Genomic DNA, 26,444 nt, shown 5'->3' on the forward strand with positions numbered 1-26,444 from the left:
TCAAAATACCGGCTTTTAATTAAGCATGACGCAAACCAATTAAGTGACGCTCTCTCTCCATGGCAGTCACTTTCCCCGCTAGTTAACCTCAGACAAGGTTAGCTGCTGCTGCAGAGGCAGAGGCGTGCACTGGGACCGGGACTGTGCTCAGATTTACACGTTTCTCGAGGTTAAAGTTGCTGCTAGAGGCATACTGCGTTAAAATGACTCGGTGAAGCCACGTCATCTCATCTCGTCGAAAACTGTTCAAGCACCCAACTCAGGTCACACTGGCCAAAGAAATAACAACAACAACCGCTTGCACTGCTGACAGTTACACATCTGGCCCCAATCCTATTGTACAGTATAAGATCTACTCAACTTCATGAAGCTTTACCGTCGAAACCTATCTATTGTGAAGTTGAATACAGCGTGTTTAAAGGGTACATAAACGTTCAGAGCTCAACAACAGACATTGACTGGAGATACCGGAAAGAAAATAAACAAGCAGCAGGGAGTCTATAGTAACATCTGGCCAGGGACTACAGATGTAAACTAGCCTTTTGGCTAATTCTGACAGCAATGTTCATTAATATGCACTCACTGCCCCTGTCAAATAAACCAATCAATCAATCAATCAATAAATTGACAGTGATTGGTGCCATATAATAACCTTTTGAGATGAGATAGCATACTGTAGATTTGTCAGGGGATCAAGTTAGTTCTCGCTGTTTGTTAGGCCGACGGTCAGCTACACTGTTTCTTTGTTTACTTTTTTCCTCATTAAAGATTCGAGATTCGAGATTTCTATTGTCACTCCGTGGTACAAGTATCACGTGTGAAATTCTTGTGCTGTGGACTCCGTTTACAACATAGTACAAATATAACAGGGCATATGAGTGCAAAAACAACAAGAGACACAACAAGCAAAGAAAGATTTGTGCAAAGAAGATGTTTCCAGCGTGACCAAGTGAGCTTGAACTGTGTGTCGAGGATTCAGCGAGAGCGTGAGACCTCTCCTCGAAGCCACATAAATGACACGGCAATAAATCTTTCAAATCAGCTGTCACTCCAAATCCCCAGCCAACAACTCCACCGCACGTTTTCGCTTGTCGTGCAGTTCCAGCACTGTGGATGAGGAGGATCACAGCAGCCGCCCTCGCCTTCATAGTTCAACTCTTCGTGGCTGTCACACTCTGTGTGTCATAGCTGCTGTGGAGAAGAAGCCAAAAGATTACAACATATCAATTAATGAGATCAAACACAACAGGGTTGAGTGATTTTTTTTTAGCAACATTGCACTAGATATATTATTGAATCTCATTATATCCAAGGATTAATATCGAGAGGCTTTGCTGTACTGTATGTGTTGGGCATTATATCCAGAAAGAAAATCTTGTTGCATATTGACCATTTTAAAACTCTACTTAGGCCCTAACAGCATGTCTTTAAGATTTTCCAAATGTGTCTGGGGCAGATTTATTAGTATGTTGTGAATTATACGGATGATATTTGCTAAAATTGTTCTGAAAGTGGGTTTGATTACTGCAGCATTTTCAGTGGTGGGTCTCGCTACATGTTGTCCTAATGGTGCGGGTGATTTGGACAAGGCCTAATGTTGAGAAACAGATGAGAAACGGTGTTGACAGTCTGTGGCTTTCAGGCCCACTCAGCACCATGTCCTCTGGGAGCGATCAAAGACGGCTCAGTCTAGAGGGCACTCTCCAGCGCCATTTAACTGGCTCTTTGTTTGCCGTTTGTGTGTGTGTGTGTGTGTGTGTGTGTGACCAATAACACAATTTCCTAATCTCCCCTGTTACAGTGGAGCCTCATGAGCACTCATCTTTAAAGAGAGTATCTGTCTTTTGGAGGTCATGTCACCTTAACACAACCTCTGATAGTAACGGACTTAAACCTGTTAATAGGAAACGGAACATCATTGCAAGAGGGGACAATGTCAACTCTCCAACGTTCTGTACATAAATGAATTCAGAATAAACAACAGTGAGTTTGAGAATTTTGAACACATTTCTTCAGAATGACAGAGATCTGTGCCCAGAGATCTTTTATACCTTCCAGTATAGCTCTCCTAAATAAACTATGAGTATATAATAATAGTAATCTAATAATCTTTCACTAGGGCTGGTGTGAAGCACTTTGTGAGCAAATATTTGTTATAACCTTTTGTATTGTATTGTATTGTACTGACCTGTATTGTATATATATTTTGTCTGACTGCCACAGATGCGAAAAGAATTTCGAAAGGACAATAAACCAAACTAAACTAAAACTAAACTACATAACGTTATCACTGTTTATGCGAAGAAATGGCTGATAGTAGAGGGCTGTTGTGGTCAGAGTGGGAGACAAAATTGTTTATTAGTATTTTATTCATATTTGGGCAAAGGCGGGCAAAAACAAAGTGGTACAAACTGTTGTGGTTCACCAACAGCAGCACATCACTTAAAAAGTACCAGTAAGAAGACAGAGAATACGACTCCACTGTTGCTGACGGTTTATCTCAACTTGACGGATAACTTGACGCCTCCGGTTACTCGTGTCATACCTGAAATGTGGACTGGAGACATTCAGCCAAACAATGCTCTGCTCTCCTCCTGCAGCCACGGGGATATGAAGACGTTTCTCAATGAGGATTTCTGACTCATAAGTCCTCCAGCCCACCAGGCCACCACTGATGGATTTGGCTGCCAGCTGGGCTCTAATAGCTTTTCTGTCTCCTCTCTCAGCGGCACGTACAGCTGAGCATTGTGGGTACAGCCATTTGAAAGCAGACTGCCCACAGGGCATCATGGTGTTGTGATAACACAGACGGATGCACACCGCACAGCCATCGGATCGTGCGTTCCCATGCGCTTCTGCTCTTTTGTTGACCAAATATTGCGAAATACTAATTTGTTATTTTCCCCCCCTGTCCCTATCTTTTGGTTCGATTGCCGTTCTTTGTCTCCTTGCTATTGTCGCCCAGAATAAATGTATTTTTATGCGGTTTAGAGTTATTCCTCGCCTGCACAATAGTCACATTTTCTTACTAAAAAGTGTAACAAATACCCCCAAAGCAGAATGTGCAGCACAATTGGTTCGTTCCAGGGATTAGCATAGAAACAATACTTAATTTTCTGGCATCTGCACAGCGCTGATGGTGATGCGCCACTTTGGTCTCCCCCCGTGTATTGCAAGGGCTGTTGTAAAAATCGTCAAAAATACAGATACAAAAAACTTGAGTATGTGTTTTAATGTACACACGAAGAACTGTCGCCATCTGACTTTTGAAACTTGCATTTATTTATTTTTTGTCTCTCCCATGAGCTCCAGGTGCTTTCTCTGGAGCCCAATAGCGATCCCTCACTGGAACCATACATCTCAATACAGTGATACAGTGCGCTCTCCCAGGCTTCATCTCTCACAGCCCCTTCCTGACGGGACCGATGATGAACTGCGATTGCCAAACTGTTGTCAGAGATTTTCACCTGTGTCTCTTGACACTTTCAATTTTCCTTCCTATTTTTCACACTTAACAGTTTGCTTGTAAAAATGCCATTTCTGCTGCTATTTAAAGAATCTGCTGACACAAATGAAACAGCTGGTAAAAGCATTGTGTGTGTCCTTCAATAAATTGCTGCCATCCGATTTTTTAATGAAAAGGCTATAGGGTGCACAATGAAAGGGCAGAAAGAAATTGCTTTCCGGGGCATTCAGTGAGACACCGTTATCTTTTTACTGTCAAACTGTAATTTCCCTCCTGCTTCCCAGGTCTTTTTTATTGAAGGAAAGTATTTCCCAGGCCCAGCCTCTCAAAGGCTGATTGAATGTGAAGCCACACGAGAATACATGAGTTACTTGTAGGGATGTCACAATATATCGTCCCACAATATATCGCGATATCAAAACGTGACAATATGTATCGTTGAGATGAAATCTCATATCGTCAGAAAAAGAAGCTGAACATGGTGGCACTGATCTGCAGCTGATTGCATGCTCGCTCTCCTTTTCATTGCTTTGTTTGAACAGACGAGGGACGTTACAGACACGGAGGATGAAAAAATGGTGAAATTACTCAAATTAGCGTGGAGGATGCCCCCTCAACTTACAAATCGCTCACCCCAGAATACTGTTTCTGTCAGATTCAAAACACTTGAAAGGTTGATTCAAGTTTTATTACACAAGGTAATTGTAAAAACAAAGGAATACCTGAAAGAAAGCAACAGAGATACGGCTGTTTGGGTCTATAACTCTTTTAGAGTGCCTAATGTGATGCTACTTTGTCTTAAGGGATGGCCGCGTGGTAACAGAAGACTATGAATAGTCCGCTAAACAGAGGCAGAAATTCCCCATAAGATCCCTGGCAATGGAGCACTTTCTTGTCTGAGTCATCTGTGAGTTGGTGTTGCTGTATCGTCCGCTGAGGGGGAACCCACTGATCTAAAAAAGCTCGACTTGGACCCACAGTAGGCTCTGCTTTCTGGTTGTCCTCAGTGTGTCTAGTTAGTATATCTGAATATCATGGATACACTGACACCAGTCTCTGTGGCAGGAGCATAGTGAGAGGCCCCTCCCCGTTTGCATAATTAAGAGCGTCTATTTTAATACCATAGTAAATGCCCTGAATGCATTGGGGAGTGGAACTTAAGTCGTTCTCTTAGGCTATCTCATCCATATGTATAAGGTGCACTCTACCAAATGCAGGAGTCTCTGACGAAACACCTCCTGCAGACAGTTTCTCCAACTTTCTTTGTATTGACAGACAGCTGGCTTTAGAAATGCCAACCTAAGACTAGTGACTACTAGAGAATACTGTCACACACGTGTCGTGTGTGACAGTATTCTCGGTTTCCTCCAAACCCACAGCACTCAGCAGAGGGTCCATTACTCGACAAGGCAACACAAGTAAACAGGACACAGTGATACAACTAGATTGCCGGCCGCTGTATTCAGAAGTCAAGACAACACAATAAAGTGAGCCAGAAGAGGCAAAGGTCAGCAGAATGCCTTTCTGTGAGCTTTCTGGCTCAGCTAATGAAGTCACTTCTATCTGGCAAATGCTGCTTTAAAGCAGCTACGAGCAAGATTTTCGATTGTTATTAAACAGTCTAAATTTAATATCAATGCATCACATCTTACCTCTAATAGTAGACGAGACCAACGCAGAGTAGTCTCGCTTGAACCCCGATTGAATCGGCCAGTGTTAGTCTCTCTGTGGCCAGGGCAGATCAGGAAGTGAAATGAAACGGTTTGCAGCAGCCACTTCGGCCATAACCACAAAATAACTTCCAAAAAACCTGTTAGAATATAACGAGAGATGTTCGCGAGAGTATGCATGGCGTTCTCCTTGCTTATGGTATGTTGCTAGGCAGCGCGAACGGGGGAATGCAGGCAGCTGCGTTTCACTTCCGGGTTTCACTTCCGGGTTTAGCCGGTCCAGCAGTAAGGAGAGAGAGAGAGAGAGCCCCCTGTTGACGCGAGTTTAGACAGACACAGACTTAAGAGAGCAATCTCCGATTCACATGGCTTTGGTCTCAGCTACTATTATAGGTAAGATGTGATGCATCAATATTGTAATTATACTGTTTAATAACAATCGAAAATCTTGCTCATAGCTGCTTTAATTCATGAATCAGGTCTCACGCAGGCGCAGAAGGTACGTGCTAAGTTGCCCGTCAGCTGACGTGTTTGCAGTGTGTTCAAAATGCAACTTTTTGGCCCTGACACAGGAGACGTGAGTGAGGTGACGCATTGGTCAGCCTGCCCTGCACTGTAGTTGCCACTAGTCTTTTCTAGTTCTCCCGGTGTCTGGGGCTTTACATATTGTGTCGCTGTGTCTGAATCCAGCAGCATCCCACAGGCACTCAATGTACTATATTATATCAGATTGTGTCGCTGCTATTCACCTTATGTAGAAGAGACAGTCTGGCTTGAGAGACTAACAGGAAGTGCAAACACAATCAGAACCGGATTGTGTTTACACTTCCTGTGGCAGAGCTTATCCCCGCAGCCGGCTTCCAGTGAGTCACTAGCTTTGATCCGAGAGATGATATAAAACAGCCGGCGTAACACAAACAGGTCAAGTGGGCGGGGCTACATAAGGTGAATAGTATGTAGCAGTATGTAGCAACAGCTAGTACCACTGATTGTTGCCTGCTCCTCTTCTATAAATGGTGTGTATGGTGCATAATGTGTCTGAATATCAGGGTTTTTATGTGCCCTAAAATCAGTGCACATGTTTCTGGCACACTGCTGGCTGATTGACTGGCTGGTGGAAAGGGGAAAATGACATGGAGCTCCATCTCCGAGAGTGGGCACCCTTTGGCTGTTTTGAACATCTCATGCTGAGAGGAGGGGCCCTCCACGCTGCCACTTCACCCTTTCCACGCCCCCAGGAAAGATCACTTAACAGCGGGTGAATCCATCCAGAAAAATGCAGAAAAAGCTGTTTGTCCCTGGAGAGACTGGCTGCCTGTGCAGCACGCAGGCGAAAGAGAGACCTCACTGCTGGCCCTGTGTGTCAACGCTCTAATGGAGACCCCGGGGGGAGATGCAATCTCCTCGATAAATGATTCAGAGAGACGAGGATTTCGCACGATGCCACTCTACACAGTTATGACCAGGGCAAATCTGATGGCCTTGGGTGGGTCAGCACACTTCTCCCTGCTCCTGCCCCCCCACATCACAGTCTGAATGGTGGTTGGGAGGAGTAAAGATTGACTCATTTCATACCTCAAAGGGGGGCAGATAGTTCAACACAGAGAGATGACAGAGCTGAGGATGTTATAATTGGATTCACTGCTTAGAGGCTGGTAACGCCTGCCTTAAGACTTTCACATTCACAACTTTTTTAGACTGTCATATTTAATGGTTTGTCGACAGGCCTGTCAGTTGTGTCAAGTGAGGCTACCGGTAAAAAAGTAAATTAAGAAGAATCATTTTCGAGCACTAAGGGTGTTGAAGTGATGCCTTGGCATTTAGCGAATAGAACATTTCTCTCTCATGCATTCCTGTTATTAATCATAAATGCCAACTCACATTTTGCCCATTCAAGCTAGTCTGCCATTCGAAGGCTTTAGACAAACAATTATCCACAGGGCTTTATCCACAGCTCGCTTCTGCTTTGCTTCTTCTCTTGACGTCTCGCATTTCATGGGCAAATCCACACATTCCCACCATGTGTTGATGGCCCACTTTTCGCCCGTGAGACTGTGGTGCGCGTTGTTTCTCTACTTCACAGCTTCAGACTGTTGGTGCAAAGCCTCATTGCAATCACATCGCTTTATTGTACCTGTCATCACTACACATTGAGTCCAATTCTCAAGTGAATAAACTGCGAGACAAAACGTGACGTGTATTCTACTACTTACACACGCATAGCTGAGAAAAAAAGAGCTCTGCTGCTGTTTATTAAATGATGTTTAGTAAGCTGGTGGATTTTATTCGTCATATAAATTTGACTTGTCTTGCTGTTCAATCTTTTGCGATCCTTCGATCCGATTTCTTCACAATTTACCATTGTGTTACATCATTGGCCCTGTGCATTCATTCTAACACGTATTGTTATCATTATTGTGAATTCATCAAATGCACACTGCATTGTCTTTGGAGTGCTGTATTGTTCCTGAAGGCATCATTAAGGCGTAAACGTGTAATGCTGTCTTTGCCGATATGGGCCTGTCTCTTTAGCATGCCGTTTTGAAGGTTGATGATTTTGAAATAGTCTGAGTGAAGCTTTTTAATCACTCTTGAGATACCGTGTCACTTTCTATTACAGGCATCTCCTTCAACTGCCCAGGGCTGCATATAAGTTAATAACCCTATTCAAGAGCTGCCATTGAGCTCCCACAATGACAGCAAACATTTGACCATGTGATGATCAATCATTTCCACATCTAAGGCAGGTGAGCTATTTTGCTCCCTGCTGTCTTCCTGTAAGTATTTGGCTTCATGCATTTCATTTTGACTCCTATCTGGGCGGAGTAAGTCATTTAAGATTTGTATATGAAGCTTTTAATTGGCTATAATCTGGGCGGAGTAAGTCATTTAAGATTTGTATATGAAGTTTTTAATTGGCTATTGACTCAATCTGGGCGGAGTAAGTCATTTACCATGTGTATAATGAGGTTTTTAATTGGCTATAATCTGGGTGGAGTAAGGAATTTAAGATGTGTATATGAAGTTTTTAATTGGCTATTGACTCAATTTGGGCGGAGTAAGTCATTTACGATGTGTATAATGAAGCTTTTGATTGGCTATAATCTGGGTCAAGTAAGTCATTTAAGATGTGTATATGAAGCTTTTAATTGGCTATACTTCCACTGACCCTTGGATCTCACCACAGCCCATGATGGGTGTTGGAGTTATTCTCTCTCAGAAAGCAGAAATTGTTCTCTCCTGCTCCTGTCCTCCTCAGCTGTGGGGGCAGATTGTGATAATAATGGCTGCCTGGGGATATAATTGGGGGGAGTGGAAGACTTCCGTTCCAGAGGCAGATGAAACATTTAGACTCAAAGTCTGAGGTGTATAAGGCACACAGCTGTCAGCAGCACAGCACTGTCTTACTCAACACTGACTTGTTTTATCCCCATTCGGGGGCCCAACCACTGGGCCTAACGGGGCAGGTCAATAAAGTGTACCTGCCATTTTAATGTGTTGACTAGATTAATTAATTCACTGAATATAGTTAATGATTCCCTGTTTATGGCTGTGCTTTTTTATGTTGCTGGGATTCAAAACAATGTTCAGATTTTTTGGTATACGTGGTTATATATAGCCTACTGCTGGTGGAGTGGCTGGAAAAGAGCTTGTCTGATTGTATACAGGCTGAATTGTTCACCTGGTAATGATGGCATGGGCTCCTGCTCTGAAGTCATATCAGTTTGACCGTCTCAATAGATTTCAAACAGTTGCCTTAATCCTGCAACAGCCCATGTTGACTTATTGTATCAACATGTTCTACTAATGCCCCGTTGTAAACAGAGTCATATTAAAATGATAAGCACATGTTGGGAGTCTATTTAAAGACCTATTACCTATTTACATGAGTGGACATACAAAACCTGTTTTTGTCTGTATGGATTATTTGCATTCAACAATATAATTAGGGATTTTACGTCTTAATCCGTCTTGTTCCATTTATATTTTCTGTTTATTTTATTACATACTGTATATTTGGCAATATTGAGACAGATCTCCTATGCAGTTTCATCTCTGTGCCAGTGGAAAGAAACCTGGCTGAGTGTAAGGCTTGCTGTCAATAAGGCTGTGTATTTGGCATGGACTAAGTGGTTGTGGGTTGCCCTCTGTGCTCCCAGCTGAAGGAGCGGGGTCTTGGCTTGAACTTCATGGAGCTCAGAGAGGGGAGGAGGTCTGCTGCATGAACCACTGCAATCACTCAGCCTCCTGCCGTGGAGGGAAGGGATCTGTTCATGAAACCAGAGAAATCAGCCCAGGCCAGGTCTCTGCTGTGGTGCTTTCTGAGCTTCACCCTGCCCTGCTCACACACTCCAGTCCCCTATACACACACACACACACACACACACACACACACACACACACACACACACACACACACACACACACACACACACACACACACACACACACACACACACACACACACACACACACACACACTCTCCCACACTGTCAGAAACAGCAGCACGTTTCCACCGCTCCCATGTAAAGTGATACAATATTTTATTAATGGTCTGGGCTCCTGTGCTGACATGGAGACCATTTTAATGATTCATCTGAAAGGAAAGTGCTTATTGTACTCTTGGGCCTCCTTAGGACGCAAAGGAACAACCGACTTGTTTTCATTGAGTTGTTTTCAATTTTCAAAGCTCATTAGAGAGACTTTTTTAATTAGGGGCCGGGCAGTTCTGCAGTCCCTCTTGTATTCTTCTTCTTCTTCTTCTTCTTCTTCTTCTCCTTCTTCTTCTTCTTCTTCTTCTTCTGCTTCTTCTTCTGCTTCTTCTGCTTCTTCTGCTTCTGCTTCTGCTTCTGCTTCTGCTTCTGCTTCTGCTTCTGCTTCTTCTTCTTCTTCTTCTTCTTCTGCTTCTTCTGCTTCTGTTTCTTCTTCTTCTTCTTCTTCTTCTTCTTCTTCTTCTTCTTCTTCTTCTTCTTCTTCTTCTTCTTCTTCTTCTTCTTCTTCTTCTTCAGAAATCAAACTTCACACCAAACTTTGCACAAAGGGTCAGCCGCATGCCAAACTTCCTCAACAGGCATTGGGGGCCAATAGTCCTGATGGTGGCCCGACAGCAACCGTTGAAAATTCACAACAAATCAGTCATACGCGCTCCGGCTTTGCAACTTTCACTAAACTGTAGGACCAAGTGTACACAACAAATGTTCAGATGCTTGAACTGGCAGGAATTATGAAATCATGTTGTTTTTTGCAAAAACTGTAAAACTATCTCCTCCCACATTTTTGGTTCAATTGACACCATGCTTGTTTTGTTTGGTGTGTAGAAAAAAACAATAGAATGTCGTCAGTAGAAAACAGATGGTTCACACTCAAATAAATGGGTTTTGGAGGGCGCCTAACGTGGGAGTCTCCCTATTTTTAACCCTTTCTCCCGCTGTGCTCCCGATTTCATGATACAACTGATAAACTGAGGCTGATAAAGTCAGCAATGCAGAGTTGAAAATGGCCATGATGTAAATTTTACATGTTACATGTTACATGTTGGACTTGAGTTTTGATCACATCTTTTGTACATTTTGTACGTTTATTTTATTTTATTTATTTTACTGTGAGCTGTGACTAATTAAAAGTAGGCCCTACCCCAGAAAAACTCTTTTTCACAGCCCAGTGTTGCAATGGCAGGTATGCGGATGATGACGGATAAAAAAAAACTCATATGAAAAAATTCCCTTGGTGTGCAAAGACCTTTAATCACAGCGGCATGGATTTGAATCTGGCCCCTCCCCCTTCTCTGTCTGTCCTGCCCTTCCTGTGTAGTGACAGCCCAGTAAAGCAGAAATGCCCCCCAAAATGTTTTAACTCAATGAGTTTGACCTTTTATGTTGTCCATTTTATTTTTATAAATGCATTTAACAACAACAACAATGAGCATAATGTCTGAGAACATAAAAGGTTTGGACCACTTTTTTTTTTAGTGCAAACCATCTGGGTCCTACTGAAGATATTCTATTGGTTTTTACATGGTGAGAGGAAGAGGGTGGGAGGAAGCAAGGGTGAGGCTTCTATACAGCCTGGATATTTCTCAAAGACAAATTCATATGAAAATGCCTCTATTGACAAAGACCCTACAGATTGATTCGTTGAGTAATGAAGCAAGAGGGAGCCCTTCTGAGACTAGACTATTGCTTTTTAGTTGTTTGTTATATTACGGTATGGCTCTGTCTGCCTCTGTTGCCACAAGACCTCCCCTCACGATGAGTTTATGTCCAGTAAGTTGGCTGTGGTCTTTATCTCTTTCAGTATGCAAGAGAAACCTGATAATGATCCCGTTTGAGATTTAATTAAATTTGCCCACCGTTTAATTAATTTATACTGTAGAGCCGGGACATTTGGTCACAGGTGAAATATCGTCATGGTTTTGCCAGCGATCTAATCCATCCCAATTATCGCTCTATTGTAGCATCCATATATATGAGCACCCAGTTTCATCTCTGAGCTTTTTGCCTCTCTGACCGTAGGAAGGAGACAGACGGTGAGACTGGGTCTATTCAACACGTTTGCAACCTGATTGCACTTGGTCATTGAGGTGTTTTACAGTAAAGCACTTCTGGCTCTCTCAGCCACAGGTCAAAGGTCAAACAACTGAATTCAATTGTCGGGCTCCTATAATAGTGGTCTATTTTGATGCCCACGCCACAGCCAGGCAAGGAGAGTGTTCATTAGCATTCATTAACAAATTGCTAACGTTTTTCACTACATCCTTTCTCTCATGCAATCACCTCAATCTGGTCATTTAGACAGACTGGTGGGGGAATAATGCAGCTGCTCTCTGTGGCGCAGAGAGAGAGACAGAGGTGGGGGGCAGTGGGGACGTGTGGGGCAGAGAGAGACAGAGGTGGGGGGCAGTGGGGACATGTGGAGCAGAGAGAGACAGAGGTGGGGGGCAGTGGGGACATGTGGCGCAGAGAGAGAGACAGAGGTGGGGGGCAGTGGGGACGTGTGGGGCAGAGAGAGACAGAGGTGGGGGGCAGTGGGGACGTGTGGGGCAGAGAGAGACAGAGGCGGGGGGCAGTGGGGACGTGTGGGGCAGAGAGAGACAGAGGTGGGGGGCAGTGGGGACGTGTGGGGCAGAGAGAGACAGAGGTGGGGGGCAGTGGGGACGTGCGGGGCAGAGAGAGACAGAGGTGGGGGGCAGTGGGGACGTGGGGCAGAGAGAGACAGAGGTGGGGGGCAGTGGGGATGTGTGGGGCAGAGAGAGACAGAGGTGGGGGGCAGTGGGGACATGCGGGGCAGAGAGAGACAGAGGTGGGGGGCAGTGGGGACTAGTGGGGCAGAGAGAGAGACAGAGGTGGGGGGCAGTGGGGACATGTGGGGCAGAGAGAGAGACAGAGGTGGGGGCAGTGGGGATGTGTGGGGCAGAGAGAGAGACAGAGGTGAGGGGCAGTGGGGACATGCGGGGCAGAGAGAGAGACAGAGGTGGGGGGCAGTGGGGACATGCGGGGCAGAGAGAGACAGAGGTGGGGGGCAGTGGGGACATGTGGGGCAGAGAGAGACAGAGGTGGGGGGCAGTGGGGACGTGTGGGGCAGAGAGAGACAGAGGTGGGGGGCAGTGGGGACATGTGGGGCAGAGAGAGACAGAGGTGGGGGGCAGTGGGGACGTGTGGGGCAGAGAGAGACAGAGGTGGGGGGCAGTGGGGACATGTGGGGCAGAGAGAGACAGAGGTGGGGGGCAGTGGGGACGTGTGGGGCAGAGAGAGACAGAGGTGGGGGGCAGTGGGGACGTATGGGGCAGAGAGAGACAGAGGTGGGGGGCAGTGGGGACATGTGGGGCAGAGAGAGACAGAGGTGGGGGGCAGTGGGGACGTGTGGGGCAGAGAGAGACAGAGGTGGGGGGCAGTGGGGACGTATGGGGCAGAGAGAGACAGAGGTGGGGGGCAGTGGGGACATGCGGGGCAGAGAGAGACAGAGGTGGGGGGCAGTGGGGACATGCGGAGCAGAGAGAGACAGAGGTGGGGGGCAGTGGGGACATGTGGGGCAGAGAGAGACAGAGGTGGGGGGCAGTGGGGACGTGTGGGGCAGAGAGAGACAGAGGTGGGGGGCAGTGGGGACTAGTGGGGCAGAGAGAGAGACAGAGGTGGGGGGCAGTGGGGACGTGCGGGGCAGAGAGAGACAGAGGTGGGGGGCAGTGGGGACGTGGGGCAGAGAGAGACAGAGGTGGGGGGCAGTGGGGATGTGTGGGGCAGAGAGAGACAGAGGTGGGGGGCAGTGGGGACATGTGGGGCAGAGAGAGACAGAGGTGGGGGGCAGTGGGGACATGCGGGGCAGAGAGAGACAGAGGTGGGGGGCAGTGGGGATGTGTGGGGCAGAGAGAGAGACAGAGGTGAGGGGCAGTGGGGACATGCGGGGCAGAGAGAGAGACAGAGGTGGGGGGCAGTGGGGACATGCGGGGCAGAGAGAGACAGAGGTGGGGGGCAGTGGGGATGTGTGGGGCAGAGAGAGAGACAGAGGTGAGGGGCAGTGGGGACATGCGGGGCAGAGAGAGAGACAGAGGTGGGGGGCAGTGGGGACATGCGGGGCAGAGAGAGACAGAGGTGGGGGGCAGTGGGGACATGTGGGGCAGAGAGAGACAGAGGTGGGGGGCAGTGGGGACGTGTGGGGCAGAGAGAGACAGAGGCGGGGGGCAGTGGGGACATGCGGGGCAGAGAGAGACAGAGGTGGGGGGCAGTAGGGACATGTGGGGCAGAGAGAGACAGAGGTGGGGGGCAGTGGGGACGTGTGGGGCAGAGAGAGACAGAGGTGGGGGGCAGTGGGGACATGTGGGGCAGAGAGAGACAGAGGTGGGGGGCAGTGGGGACGTGTGGGGCAGAGAGAGACAGAGGTGGGGGGCAGTGGGGACATGTGGGGCAGAGAGAGACAGAGGTGGGGGGCAGTGGGGACATGCGGGGCAGAGAGAGACAGAGGTGGGGGGCAGTGGGGACATGCGGAGCAGAGAGAGACAGAGGTGGGGGGCAGTGGGGACATGTGGAGCAGAGAGAGACAGAGGTGGGGGGCAGTGGGGACGTGTGGAGCAGAGAGAGACAGAGGTGGGGGGCAGTGGGGACGTGTGGGGCAGAGAGAGACAGAGGTGGGGGGCAGTGGGGACATGTGGAGCAGAGAGAGAGACAGAGGTGGGGGGTGGAGAGAGACAGAGGTGGGGGGCAGTGGGGACGTGTGGGGCAGAGAGAGAGACAGAGGTGGGGGGTGGAGAGAGACAGAGGTGGGGGGCAGTGGGGACATGTGGAGCAGAGAGAGAGACAGAGGTGGGGGGCAGAGAGAGACAGAGGTGGGGGGCAGTGGGGACGTGTGGGGCAGAGAGAGACAGAGGTGGGGGGCAGTGGGGACGTGTGGGGCAGAGAGAGAGACAGAGGTGGGGGGCAGTGGGGACGTGTGGGGCAGAGAGAGACAGAGGTGGGGGCAGTGGGGACGTGTGGGGCAGAGAGAGACAGAGGTGGGGGGCAGTGGGGACGTGTGGGGCAGAGAGAGACAGAGGTGGGGGGCAGTGGGGACGTGTGGGGCAGAGAGAGAGACAGAGGTGGGGGGCAGTGGGGACGTGTGGGGCAGAGAGAGACAGAGGTGGGGGCAGTGGGGACGTGTGGGGCAGAGAGAGACAGAGGTGGGGGGCAGTGGGGACGTGTGGGGCAGAGAGAGACAGAGGTGGGGGGCAGTGGGGACGTGTGGGGCAGAGAGAGACAGAGGTGGGGGGCAGTGGGGACGTGTGGGGCAGAGAGAGAGACAGAGGTGGGGGGCAGTGGGGACGTGTGGGGCAGAGAGAGACAGAGGTGGGGGCAGTGGGGACGTGTGGGGCAGAGAGAGACAGAGGTGGGGGGCAGTGGGGACGTGTGGGGCAGAGAGAGCAGTGGGGACCAGAGAAGGGGAGGAGGGTGGTGGGAGCACCGTGGAATACTAATAAACTTGGCCTTCTCCTTGCAACAAAAGAGCAGGTGTCCTTTCTCACTCGCTGTGAGACATGTGACACTGTTTTGTTTTTTCTTGCTTTGTCACCGGGTCCCTGAATCATTCAATTGAAAATGTGTAGGAACCCCCATAACATTTCAGCCTGCCTTCTGTTCTTGTTGTGTTCTCTTAGTGCAGACATGCAATATCTCTAAGTAAAGTGAACATTTTAGCTTATTGATGGAGTATGGACAATGCAGACTATGAAGACTAGTATGGGAATATGTGCTTATCTTTTTGAGTGGTGTGTGTGTGTGTGTGTGTGTGTGTGTGTGTGTGTGTGTGTGTGTGTGTCTGTGTGTGTGTGTGTGTGTGTGTGTGTGTGTGTGTGTGTACTGTATGCATGGGTGATCCTTTGAAACAGGGAGCACAACACAGCGATCCTAGCCTTTCTATTTTTTCTAGGTCCATTTAGTAAGCAGCAGGCCCGTCACATTTGGTTGGTACTGATACTGTGTGAGTGAATAATCTGGAAGTGACAGAGAGGAGCGCCCATGACGGCCCTCGCTCTCTCACTACAAAAAGGCCAGTTACCTCCAGTAGCAGTCAGAGCTCCTGTATCGACGTTTGGTTCTGGGAGAATCAGGCCCGTTAAGCAACGAGCTCAGCTTCGACATGCTGCTGTGCTAATGAAGTGCCTGTTATCAGCAGCCTGAGTAATGACATGGAGGAGAGGAGAGTGCTGCCAGTGACACTTCCGCTGCCATCAGAGCAGCAGAGAGGCAGTTACAGCTAATTCCTCCAGCCTTGACCCTGGCTGATCTGCTCTCAGCAGCAGAGTGGCCAAGCTGCAGCTGATATGTTATTTACACATGCACACACATTCCCTTTATAACCCTGTCTCCCTGGGTGGAGAAGATCACTTTATAACCCTGTCTCCCTGGGTGGAGAAGATCACTTTATAGCCCTGTCTCCCTGGGTGGAGAAGATCACTTTATAACCCTGTCTCCCTGGGTGGAGAAGATCACTTTATAGCCCTGTCTCCCTGGGTGGAGAAGATCACTTTATAACCCTGTCTCCCTGGGTGGAGAAGATCACTTTATAACCCTGTCTCCCTGGGTGGAGAAGATCACTTTATAACCCTGTCTCCCTGGGTGGAGAAGATCACTTTATAGCCCTGTCTCCCTGGGTGGAGAAGATCACTTTATAACCCTGTCTCCCTGGGTGGAGGAGATCACTTTATAGCCCTGTCTCCCTGGGTGGAGAAGATCACTTTATAGCCCTGTCTCCCTGGGTGGAGAAGATCACTTTATAGCCCTGTCTCCCTGGGTGGAGAAGATCACTTTATAGCCCTGTCTCCCTGGGTGGAGAAGATCACTTTATAACCCTGTCTCCCTGGGTGGAGAAGATCACTTTATAGCCCTGTCTCCCTGGGTGGAGAAGATCACTTTATAGCCCTGTCTCCCTGGGTGGAGAAGATCACTTTATAGCCCTGTCTCCCTGGGTGGAGAAGATCACTTTATAGCCCTGTCTCCCTGGGTGGAGAAGATCACTTTATAGCCCTGTCTCCCTGGGTGGAGAAGATCACTTTATAACCCTGTCTCCCTGGGTGGAGAAGATCACTTTATAACCCTGTCTCCCTGGGTGGAGAAGATCACTTTATAGCCTTGTCTCCCTGGGTGGAGAAGATCACTTTATAGCCCTGTCTCCCTGGGTGGAGAAGATCACTTTATAGCCTTGTCTCCCTGGGTGGAGAAGATCACTTTATAGCCCTGTCTCCCTGGGTGGAGAAGATCACTTTATAGCCCTGTCTCCCTGGGTGGAGAAGATCACTTTATAGCCTTGTCTCCCTGGGTGGAGAAGATCACTTTATAACCCTGTCTCCCTGGGTGGAGAAGATCACTTCATAACCCTGTCTCCCTGGGTGGAGAAGATCACGAGGGCAGTGAAGATTTGCAGTATGACCACAATTAATTGGGATTGGATGGAATACATGTTGAAAAGGAACATCCGTAGTACACTTATATCAATACTGCAGTTTTCACATTTATTGGCTGAGCTTTCATCCGCGTGTTGGACTACATATCAAACGTATTTCCTTTCAAACCATCAACTCTACGCTACAGCCTAAAAAGAGTTCAAAGTCAGAATTGTGACTTTAAGCTCTGGAGTCTGAATTTATTCTCTATCCTAGAACTCAACTTTTCCACACGTGGCCCTAATCCTCTTCCGTACCGTACTCAGGTTTGCCTTTTCCTCCCTAGTGAGAAAGTTCTCCAGAGGAGGAAGCCCAATTTAGTTTTCTTGCTTCCCCCCAGAATCAAGAGTGAGGACGATGTTGAAGGCTGACACGTTGTCAGTAGTAACTCCCTGATCTGACAGCTGCTAAATTTGACCTTGGGGTGTGTGTTCTTTTGACAGTTGTGTGCAAAAAGTGCCCGAGCAGTGTGACGCTAACTGTGTGTGGGTGGGCTGACTGGCCCCATTAGAGGGCTCCTTTAAAAGGCCCCCGGCCTGGGGAGACAGCTTGGGGAGGCACGTGGTTCACCATGTCTCCCTGGCTTGGCATGATGAGAGCAGCCAGGGAAGGGAACCAGCGTTCATCTCTGCTCCCGTCCTGACACTGATGTATCACAGCCACCCTCCTCAGGTCAACCTCATCACATCTATTAGAAGAAAAACATGCCCTGCCTGATCCAATGCTTTAATGCCACGCAAGTCAAGAAGCTGAAATGTCAAAGTCAGCACATGGGATAGATAGATTTTGCCCAGTTTTACAGAATTATTTCCTTCTACTACTACTACTACTTTGTAGTTTCATTTTCCTCACGATTTTTCTAATGGCAAACGGGATTCTACCCCCTGTGAAATAAAGTTCTGAATCTTTTCACAGACTGACACTGCTTTGTAGTACAGTGTGGCATTTCTCCGGGGGCGTTGATGAGGTGGAGAGGTGTCGCTAACCTCTTGCCTTGCTGCAGTGTTCTACCCTGTTGTGATGATGATCATCACGCTAATGTACTTATGCAAATGATACCTGCATCCCTCTCACCTCCACCAGAGAGAGGAAAGGCAGCAAATTATGTTGAAGTGCAGCACTTCACCGTGCCATCTTTTCAGAGGGATTTCTGAACAGGTGAATGCTATGGGGATTGGGGAACAAAATCTATTTTTTTTTCTTAGAGACATTTTTCAAAATGGTAATGAGTGCTAGGAGTGCCTGCCGAGCACAGAGGCACAGATAGTGTTTTTGCAGGAGGTGGGCGATCCTCTACCATCTCTGTCTGCAGTCCTTCCACTCTACAGTATATCCTGTGTATATATATCATGTTGTCGTCACCCACTGAATGCACATTTTTGACCAGTTGTTGTATTTACTCACTCACGGCACAGGGGACAACAGTTTTACTGCTGTTTTTGAGCATTATGAAACGGTAGTACCTTGTCATACATAAGCCATTACGATATCCCACAGAGAGATGTCCCACCGTTTGTGCTGCAGATTATGCTGAAGAAGATTACTTCACCTCATACAGACAGAACTACTTATCAAAGCGAGACATGCTCAGTCAGATCCAGATGCCCAGATGTTGGTCCCAGGATGGAGATAGTTGACTGGTTCAGAATGCGAGGCAGCCAGATCTCAGCATATTTAATTGACTGTCTCTTTTAGCTCTTCCTTTAGCTGTGGACTGAGTATGTGCCAGACTCTTTAGATGGCTCTGACTGTGTGTTTTAATATTGGATGAATCCTAAATATCCCTGGCAGGGTTTCAAAATCTGAAAGCATGAAGCAAAAATAAGCAAATCTGAATCATGATCCTGCTTGTAGAAATTATTTCCAAAGCTTAAACTTGAGGCAGCGTCGTCTTATCATTTCTTCGTGGAGTCTTTTTGCTTGACCGCTTTGGGATTTGGTGTTTCTCAAAATGGGGTTTTCAGCTGCTGTGGTCATGCTGACTTTGTCATCTTTGTGTCTCTTCTGTTGCAGCGGGATGCAAAGGGCCAGTATCTGTTTGACCTCATCTGCCACCACCTCAATCTGCTGGAGAAAGACTACTTTGGCATCAGATATGTGGATCCAGACAAGCAACGTGTAAGTGTGTGTGTGTGTGTGTGTGTGTGTGGGGGGGGGGGGGGGGGGGGGATTGGGTTGTGGGTCTTCATGTGCAGGCTTGTAATTTCAAAGAGCTTTGCAGTCTGTTTCATTTGTACGGTGTGTAAATAAATACCAGAAACCGGCCTTGACAATTTCAAAATTTGTGCGTGGAGATTTCTTTCTTTCTTTTTTATTAACCAGCCTTGTGATCTGGTACCGTAATTAATTACTGTATTTAAAAACAAGTAATAATGTGAAGCAAAATGTGGATATGAATCAGTGTCTGAAATGCATCTCTTATAATAAATGAAAAGCACATAGATTGCATCCAGTGTTTTAAAAGTAGAAGTAAAAGCATTTGAATACAAAATCACTCCATAATCATAATGCAGACATGGCTTTGAATTGTTCAGTGTTTTTGTCTCTTTTCAAAAGAGATGCTTCTATATAAAAATGGAAGGGAAGACGGTACATTTAATTGTCCATGTCCCTTTTTTTGCCTAGTGAAGCACTTTATGATAAACATTTAATTAAAAAAAGCACTTTAAAAATGTAGGCCATTTAATTTTATTTATGGGAAGAATGAAAAGAGGCCATGGACCAGACTGAAGATTTATGTCCTTCACGCATCTTCATTCATACCCCCTTTCAGAGTGATGGTTGTTCCATCAGCCCCCTCAGCTTAAGGTTATTGCCCCCTGAGGCTTGGAGGTGCACTGCTTGATTCATGAAGAATTCACATATTCACAGATCATGTTTTAGTCCTGGACTGGAGACAAGAGCCAGATCCTGCTGATGCTGCATTTTCTCTGCTGCCTGTCACTCTGGGCTATTTTGGTGGTGGTTGTTGCCGGGGGTGGGCGGGGCTGGGCTGGGCTGGGGAGGAGCCAGCCTTGGAGGGGGGCGGGGAGATGGAGAGAGAGAGATTGAATGAAGGATGCTTCAGGAACGTGAGCCTGGCCATATGCTTGCGTTCAATTGGGCTCGTGTTTACCGTGAATACGGCATGAATCCACTTGAACGGCCCCCTCATGTGGTATTCACCACTTGCTATGTGGAATCTTTCTGGAAGCTTCGAAGCTCACGACTTGTGGCGCGTCTATGACGTTTTCACAAAATGGCACAAAATTTAGCTGTATAGAGCTTTTCATAGTCATTTTATAATATGTCTGAGGAACATGTTGATATTCTCAACAGTCTCATCTTGTTTCCTCTGTCATTAAGCCTTTGCACTTCCTGCATTAAGGTAGTTAGCCACTCGCTAGCTAGTGGTAGCTACATTGCTACTACGGTCTCATATTCCCGGTAAACACAAGCTCTTTTGAACGCAGCACTAGACACACACAGAGTCAGTGGGAGGTCGGTGTGAAGTGAAAGCGCCGCCATGTCTAATCATACACGTACTGGAGCGATGCCTTGAGAGACCTCCGCTGCCGTGTGGCAGCAGAGAGCGGCTTGATCTGTGTGAGATCTGATTTGCTGATACTCTTTCATATCGTCATGACTTTTTCATTTAAAAGAAAGCCCTGCTAATTCAGAGTCAGAATCACTTTAATTGCCACAGTAGGTAATCAGATTACATGTGAGGAATTTGACTTAGTGTAAGTATGCAGCGTAGAGGTCACATCGTTAGTCAGAAGACAAAAAAACAAACAGAAAGACAAAATCACAAAGAAAAAATCTTTTTTGCATTTCTTCATATTCTGTGAATCTTTGTCAAATTCTGGGCGGATGTTTTATTTGAGCAGTGGTGTGAGGGAGCGCTGCTGTATTACTGTAACATGACACAAGCTGGTTTCACCTGAAAGCTGTGAGCAGTAACAGCTGAATGTTATGGCAACTGACATTGAAAGTGTCAGCTGAATTAGTGTAGCGTGAAGTCATCAGAGAGGATTTTTAGACATTTACATGTACTCATTTCCTGTGCATGTCTTTGTTTTTGTTGCTGATGCAGCATTGGTTGGAGTTCTCAAAATCGATTGCCAAGCAAATGAAATGTAAGTACTTTGAGTTTGTTTGTTTATTCACGCTGATCATTTTAGAAATTGCACTGCACTGATGGTCTGTGCTGACAGATGAATGTATTTGACTTCGTAGAATAGGATCACATTCAAGCTTTTGAATGTTGCTGCACTGTTGTTGATTGGCACTAGTCAGTTTTGATAGATTTGGAAAATAATATATCAAAAATACATAGCCGAATTAGTGCTGGGCGATTGCCCACCCTGAGCTGAACGATAAAACTGATAATATCAGAGTTCCATACAGTTCATTTCTGCTGTGTTACAATAGAGATTGTTGCAGGATGGTGTTCTCTGTTAAATCATTTGAACTCCTACCATGAAATGTTTTTTGTCCATTTCTTAAATGCTGATATTGTGCTTCTGTCCTCCAGCTCAGCCACCATTCACCATGTGTCTGAGAGTCAAGTTCTACCCTCCTGATCCTGCTGCTCTCAAGGAGGAAATCACCAAGTATGACCTGTTATTATTATTATTTTTTTTATATTAGTGACAATGACAATAATAATAACAACAACAACAACAACCCGCAAAAACAACAACAGTAATACAATAATCAAGGCATGACAAACACCAAAAAAAAAAAAAAAGGACATCAACACTTGGGCAGGGAGAGAACACATACCCATGCACACTGTCACCCGACTAGGCAGGACGACTTGTAAAGAGGGGAACGCGAAAGCCTTCCCATGCCAGCTCATCAGCCTGGGGTTTGAAATCTGGCTACAAGATTTAAAGCTACACAAGGCATGATTTTTGTGTAAAAATACACCATTTGGTTTCAGACCAACTGACAAAGTGTGGTTACAATAGGGAAGAACGTCCCTGTACATTCATCTTATTTGCCTAAATGAAATTCTGAACACCCAACTCTCTTAATATGCGTCTCTTGTCCATTTTTGGGTATAGTCGACCATTTAAACTTGACAACATAAATACACTAAATGGACCCTGGTTCATTTCCTGTTGCAGTGTTTGCTAATACAATAGCTGAAACAGGAAATAAAAAAATGGTCCAAACTGTTCTCTAGCAACAGAATTCCGGTTAAACCATCTATAAAGCGATCAGAGACCAGTCGGGTTCGTTAACTTGTCTGTGCAGTTACGGGGTTTCCGGGAGTATTAAAGTTCCACATTTTCACAAAGTTACCTCGATTTGGAGCAGTCAACTTGCAAAGTTCTCTGCCCTGGTCCCACTTTAAGGTGTGGGCATCTGGGCCTGGGCTCTAGAGGCAGCAAGGAGGACCGAGGGTCAGCGACTCGCAAAGTCACACTAAATGATAAACGTTTAGCCCGCGGTTAGCTTGGAGTGGGATGACATGTTCACATTTCCGTGTGGCGTCCTTGTCCCCTAGCACAGCCACCACAATGAGGTCACCCAGAAAAGACAGTCCTCCTCGCCCTCAATAGAGACTCTCTCACCACAACTGATACACTCTGAATTTCCCCACCTGATGACCACATCAGCCAATATGTGTGTGTGTGTGTGTGTAAAACAGAAGAGCTATACAATTACAATGGCCTGTCTCTGGAAGATCTTCTCCGTTCTCCCAGGTGCAATGGAACGCACGCTGGATGCAGAGAGGTACCTCAGGAATGGAGGAGAGAGTAGAGGAGGATGAATGAATGGCTGGAGAGGGAGAGCAGGGGGAGAGGAGAGAGCGATACGATGAGAGTGGAAAGGCCAGAGCTTAGTGCAGACCACAGCGAGAGGGAGTGAGCAAATAATCAATTACACGCAAGTCAACTTCAATGTGTGTTCCCTCTCATCACACTCTGTGGGGATAGGCCTATGGACGGTACATAACAGCAGTAATATTCTATAGGGGAGTAGACTATATAGACTGCCACAAATAGGCCATTTTTCCCCCCATTAACTATAGAGAATGCCTTTTGTTATTATTCCAGCACCTTTCACACACTTTCCAGTTCTACTTTATTAATGTGATCAGACATTTAGGACCTCATTTAGAAGAGGTAGGACCTGCGTTTTGGCCCCGCCTCTCTCAGTATATTTTTCTATCAGCTTTATTAACGTCGGTGTCAGAAAATGGCATTGATCAAATGAAAGGCTTTGTGGAAATTGCACTTTGTGTAGCAGTTTGCGGGTAAAAGGCATGTCTCTAACACAATAACCAGCCAAAGCCACAAAAATACCAAGTGGACATTATTACCCACAACAGGGGGAATGTAAGTGCTTTTTCAATACCTGTCTGTGTACAGGAAGCTAATAAGCTGTTGTTGTGCGAATGGCCCAGTTAGAGGCGAGCGGGCCTCCGGGCCCGATGCGGACGAATGGAGGGATGAATGTCATTTCCTGGTTCATGGCGGGGGATTTGTAACAGGAGAATTAGAGTTCCGCCGAATGACTTCTACACACCTCTCCGCTTTCGGATGTGATACCATTACAGGAATTCATTCCCACCTAGACATTGAAGCGACAAAAAGAATGACAGAATCCGAGTGGACTTTGGAAATTTAGGTCATTTCACACCCAGAGACCTAACATTATAAAAAGGTCTCTATAAATGTTATTAACCACTGAGATCAAATGGCAAATGGCAAATGGTAAATGGCCTGCATTTATATAGTGCTTTTATCCAAAGCGCTTTACAGTCAGTAGTTACAATCACCCATTCATACACCGATGGCGGCAGGTTACCACGCAGGGTGCTGCCACACCAACGGGAGCAATTTGGGGTTCGGTGTCTTGACCAAGGACACTTCGACATGCAGACTGGAGGAGCCGGGAATCGAACCACCGACCTCTTTTATCCAAGGCGATTGGTGGACGACGCGCTCTACCTCCTGAGCACCTTTTATGTGTCTGCAGTGATGCACAGAGATGTGCTGACATGAGAACAGATACGTTAGCGCTACAGAGGCATGGTGCACTCAGCTGTGGCACAGAGATTACATCATATGTGATGAACATTTAGAAAAAGCACTTTCTTACATTAGATCAGACTGAGTACAGCTGCTGAACCAAAGTAACATTTTCACCACAATAGCCATGACAGAATAATGATGGTACTGTATGATGAATATGGAGCGTGCTTGCTATTGGAAATTGTGCTGGGAAAGATAGAAAGCAGAAGATGATATATTCCCACACACAGAATTCACCCTTGCTGCATAATGTCATGAGAAATGATGTCAACCCGGCATGGGATCCTCCATCCTCCCATGCCGGTGAAACTCCTCGCTGTCAGATGGAACTGCACATGTATTGGAGGAAGCATGTGCTAGTGTACGGCTCTCCCCAGATCGGCATATGGGGTGGAGCAACGACCGGGCGGCGGGGCAGCAGGGGGAATTGGCCGAGTACAATTTGGGAGAAAATGGGGAGAAAAATACGAAAAAGACTTGATCAATTAATAATAATAATAATAATAATAATAATAATAATAATAATACAATTTTATTTGTATTGATTTTTTTGCTTCAGGTGTCCAAAGCCCGAGCCTCAGCCGCTGATTGGCTGGCTGACTGAGTGCTAGGCTGCAGGCTTTCAGAGAAACACAGCCCCACTAGCAGCTGTTTGCCTCGGGGTCTCCCTACCCATGTTGTCCCCGCACTCATTTAAAGCTTCTCTCCACACAAAGCAAAAGCCTCATTTCAGCTCAATCCAAAATAAATACTCAAAACTACCCACAGAGAATGTGTTTTTTTTAGGTTTGTCGTTTGGCTCTTGGCTGCTTCCTATTCTTTTTTTTTGCTTCTGTGACTTCACTATGAAATGTAATCATAAGACTACTTAGGAGTATTTATCAACATCATTATTCTAATAAGTGTCAGACCCTCTAACCTGATTTTGTCCTTTTCTGTAGATATCTCCTCTTCCTGCAAATCAAAAGAGACCTTTACCACGGTCGGCTCCTGTGTAAAACGTCGGATGCAGCGATGCTGGCTGCCTACATCCTTCAAGGTAATGGAAAGTGACAATGGCTGGGGATGGAAATGGCTCCCTGCTCTGGTCTCTGTCCATGACCTCTGCCATGCCGTGTCCTGTAGCCACCAGCCTGATTCTCTGTCCAAAACCTCTGCCCTGCCGTGCCCTGTATCCACCAGCCTGATTCTCTGTCCAAAACCTCTGCCATGCCGTGTCCTGTATCCACCAGCCTGATTCTCTGTCCAAAACCTCTGCCCTGCCGTGCCCCGTAGCCACCAGCCTGATAAACCCCTCCAGCACAGGAAATAGATTTCTCTGGGAACTGGAGCTGAATTGATCTGAGACAGCTGCAAAGACACTGCAAAGGTTAGGTGTGTTTTATTTGACACCGGTGTCAAATAAAACACACCTAACTGGAGCCTTTGCAGTGTGCGAGCTTTATTTTTTCTATCATTCCTGCCTCGAGCTCTGCACCTGCCCTATACAGGTTTTGGATTGTGCGTGTCTCGCCTTTTTTCCCCTATCATTATTAGTTCAATGCCATGCATGCATGCTGTTTTTCAGAAACAAGAAGTCATGCTCAAGAATGTCTTTGAAGTAGTTATCTAGCATCTTATCTCTATGTTTTGATATGGTCGCATCCTGCTGCACACACACACACACACACACACACACACACACACACACACACACACACACACACACACACACTCAGAACACAGATGAGGCAAGGTGGCTGAGCTAGCATTCACAGAAAAAACACAGAGTCAGTGGGAAGGCAGGTCCTCTGTATTAAAGATGGGCTGCCTGGCGGCCAGAGAGAAGCCGGCATCAGGGTCGTTTAGAGGAGAGGATCATGGAGGCATGAAGGAACACAAATAATCCTGTGCATATCCAGCCAGGCTGTCTGATAAGCTTTGATTGTCTGTGAACAGATGATCAGTATGCTTACTTCCTCTTTCCTCTCCTCCAGCTGAGATCGGCGATTACGACCCCGGGAAGCATCCTGAAGGCTACAGCTCCAAATTCCAGTTCTTCCCTAAACACTCGGAGAAGCTGGAACGGAGGATCGCAGACATCCACAAGACAGAGCTGATGTAAGAGCCGCAATATATTTTATCCCACCAAACCATCTCTCTCAAACCCTCGTATGCATACATGCAGGTATTGCACTCATTTAGGCCAAACGAGTACCACAGACCTACTCTCTTGACATTTACCATCATTGACCGCAGGAGACAATTCTCCAGCAAGGTACCCCGTCTTGACTGGGCTAAATTGGCCAAACAGCATATTGTGAGGTGGTTGCATTGTGTTGAGCATATGGTACCCCCGTCCTCCTTTATTTGCACACTTATTAGCAAGGCC

At 46.7% G+C, this 26,444-nt stretch overlaps 1 protein-coding gene across 1 annotated transcript in view; it reads left to right on the top strand.

Annotated features, from left to right (window-relative positions):
* frmd5a (FERM domain containing 5a) overlaps window positions 1-26,444 on the top strand; it is a gene marked incomplete at both ends in the record, with an annotated part of 84,484 nt that overhangs the window by 44,223 nt on the left and 13,817 nt on the right. The window contains 5 exons of the mRNA XM_083655034.1: window positions 19,056-19,160; window positions 21,118-21,160; window positions 21,559-21,637; window positions 25,015-25,112; window positions 26,050-26,173. Coding sequence (XP_083511160.1) covers window positions 19,056-19,160; window positions 21,118-21,160; window positions 21,559-21,637; window positions 25,015-25,112; window positions 26,050-26,173 — 449 coding nt within the window. The remainder of the gene's footprint in view (window positions 1-19,055; window positions 19,161-21,117; window positions 21,161-21,558; window positions 21,638-25,014; window positions 25,113-26,049; window positions 26,174-26,444) is intronic.

Source organism: Poromitra crassiceps, assembly GCF_964638095.1.
Source record: "Poromitra crassiceps genome assembly, chromosome: 18".
Lineage (NCBI taxonomy): Eukaryota > Metazoa > Chordata > Actinopteri > Beryciformes > Melamphaidae > Poromitra > Poromitra crassiceps.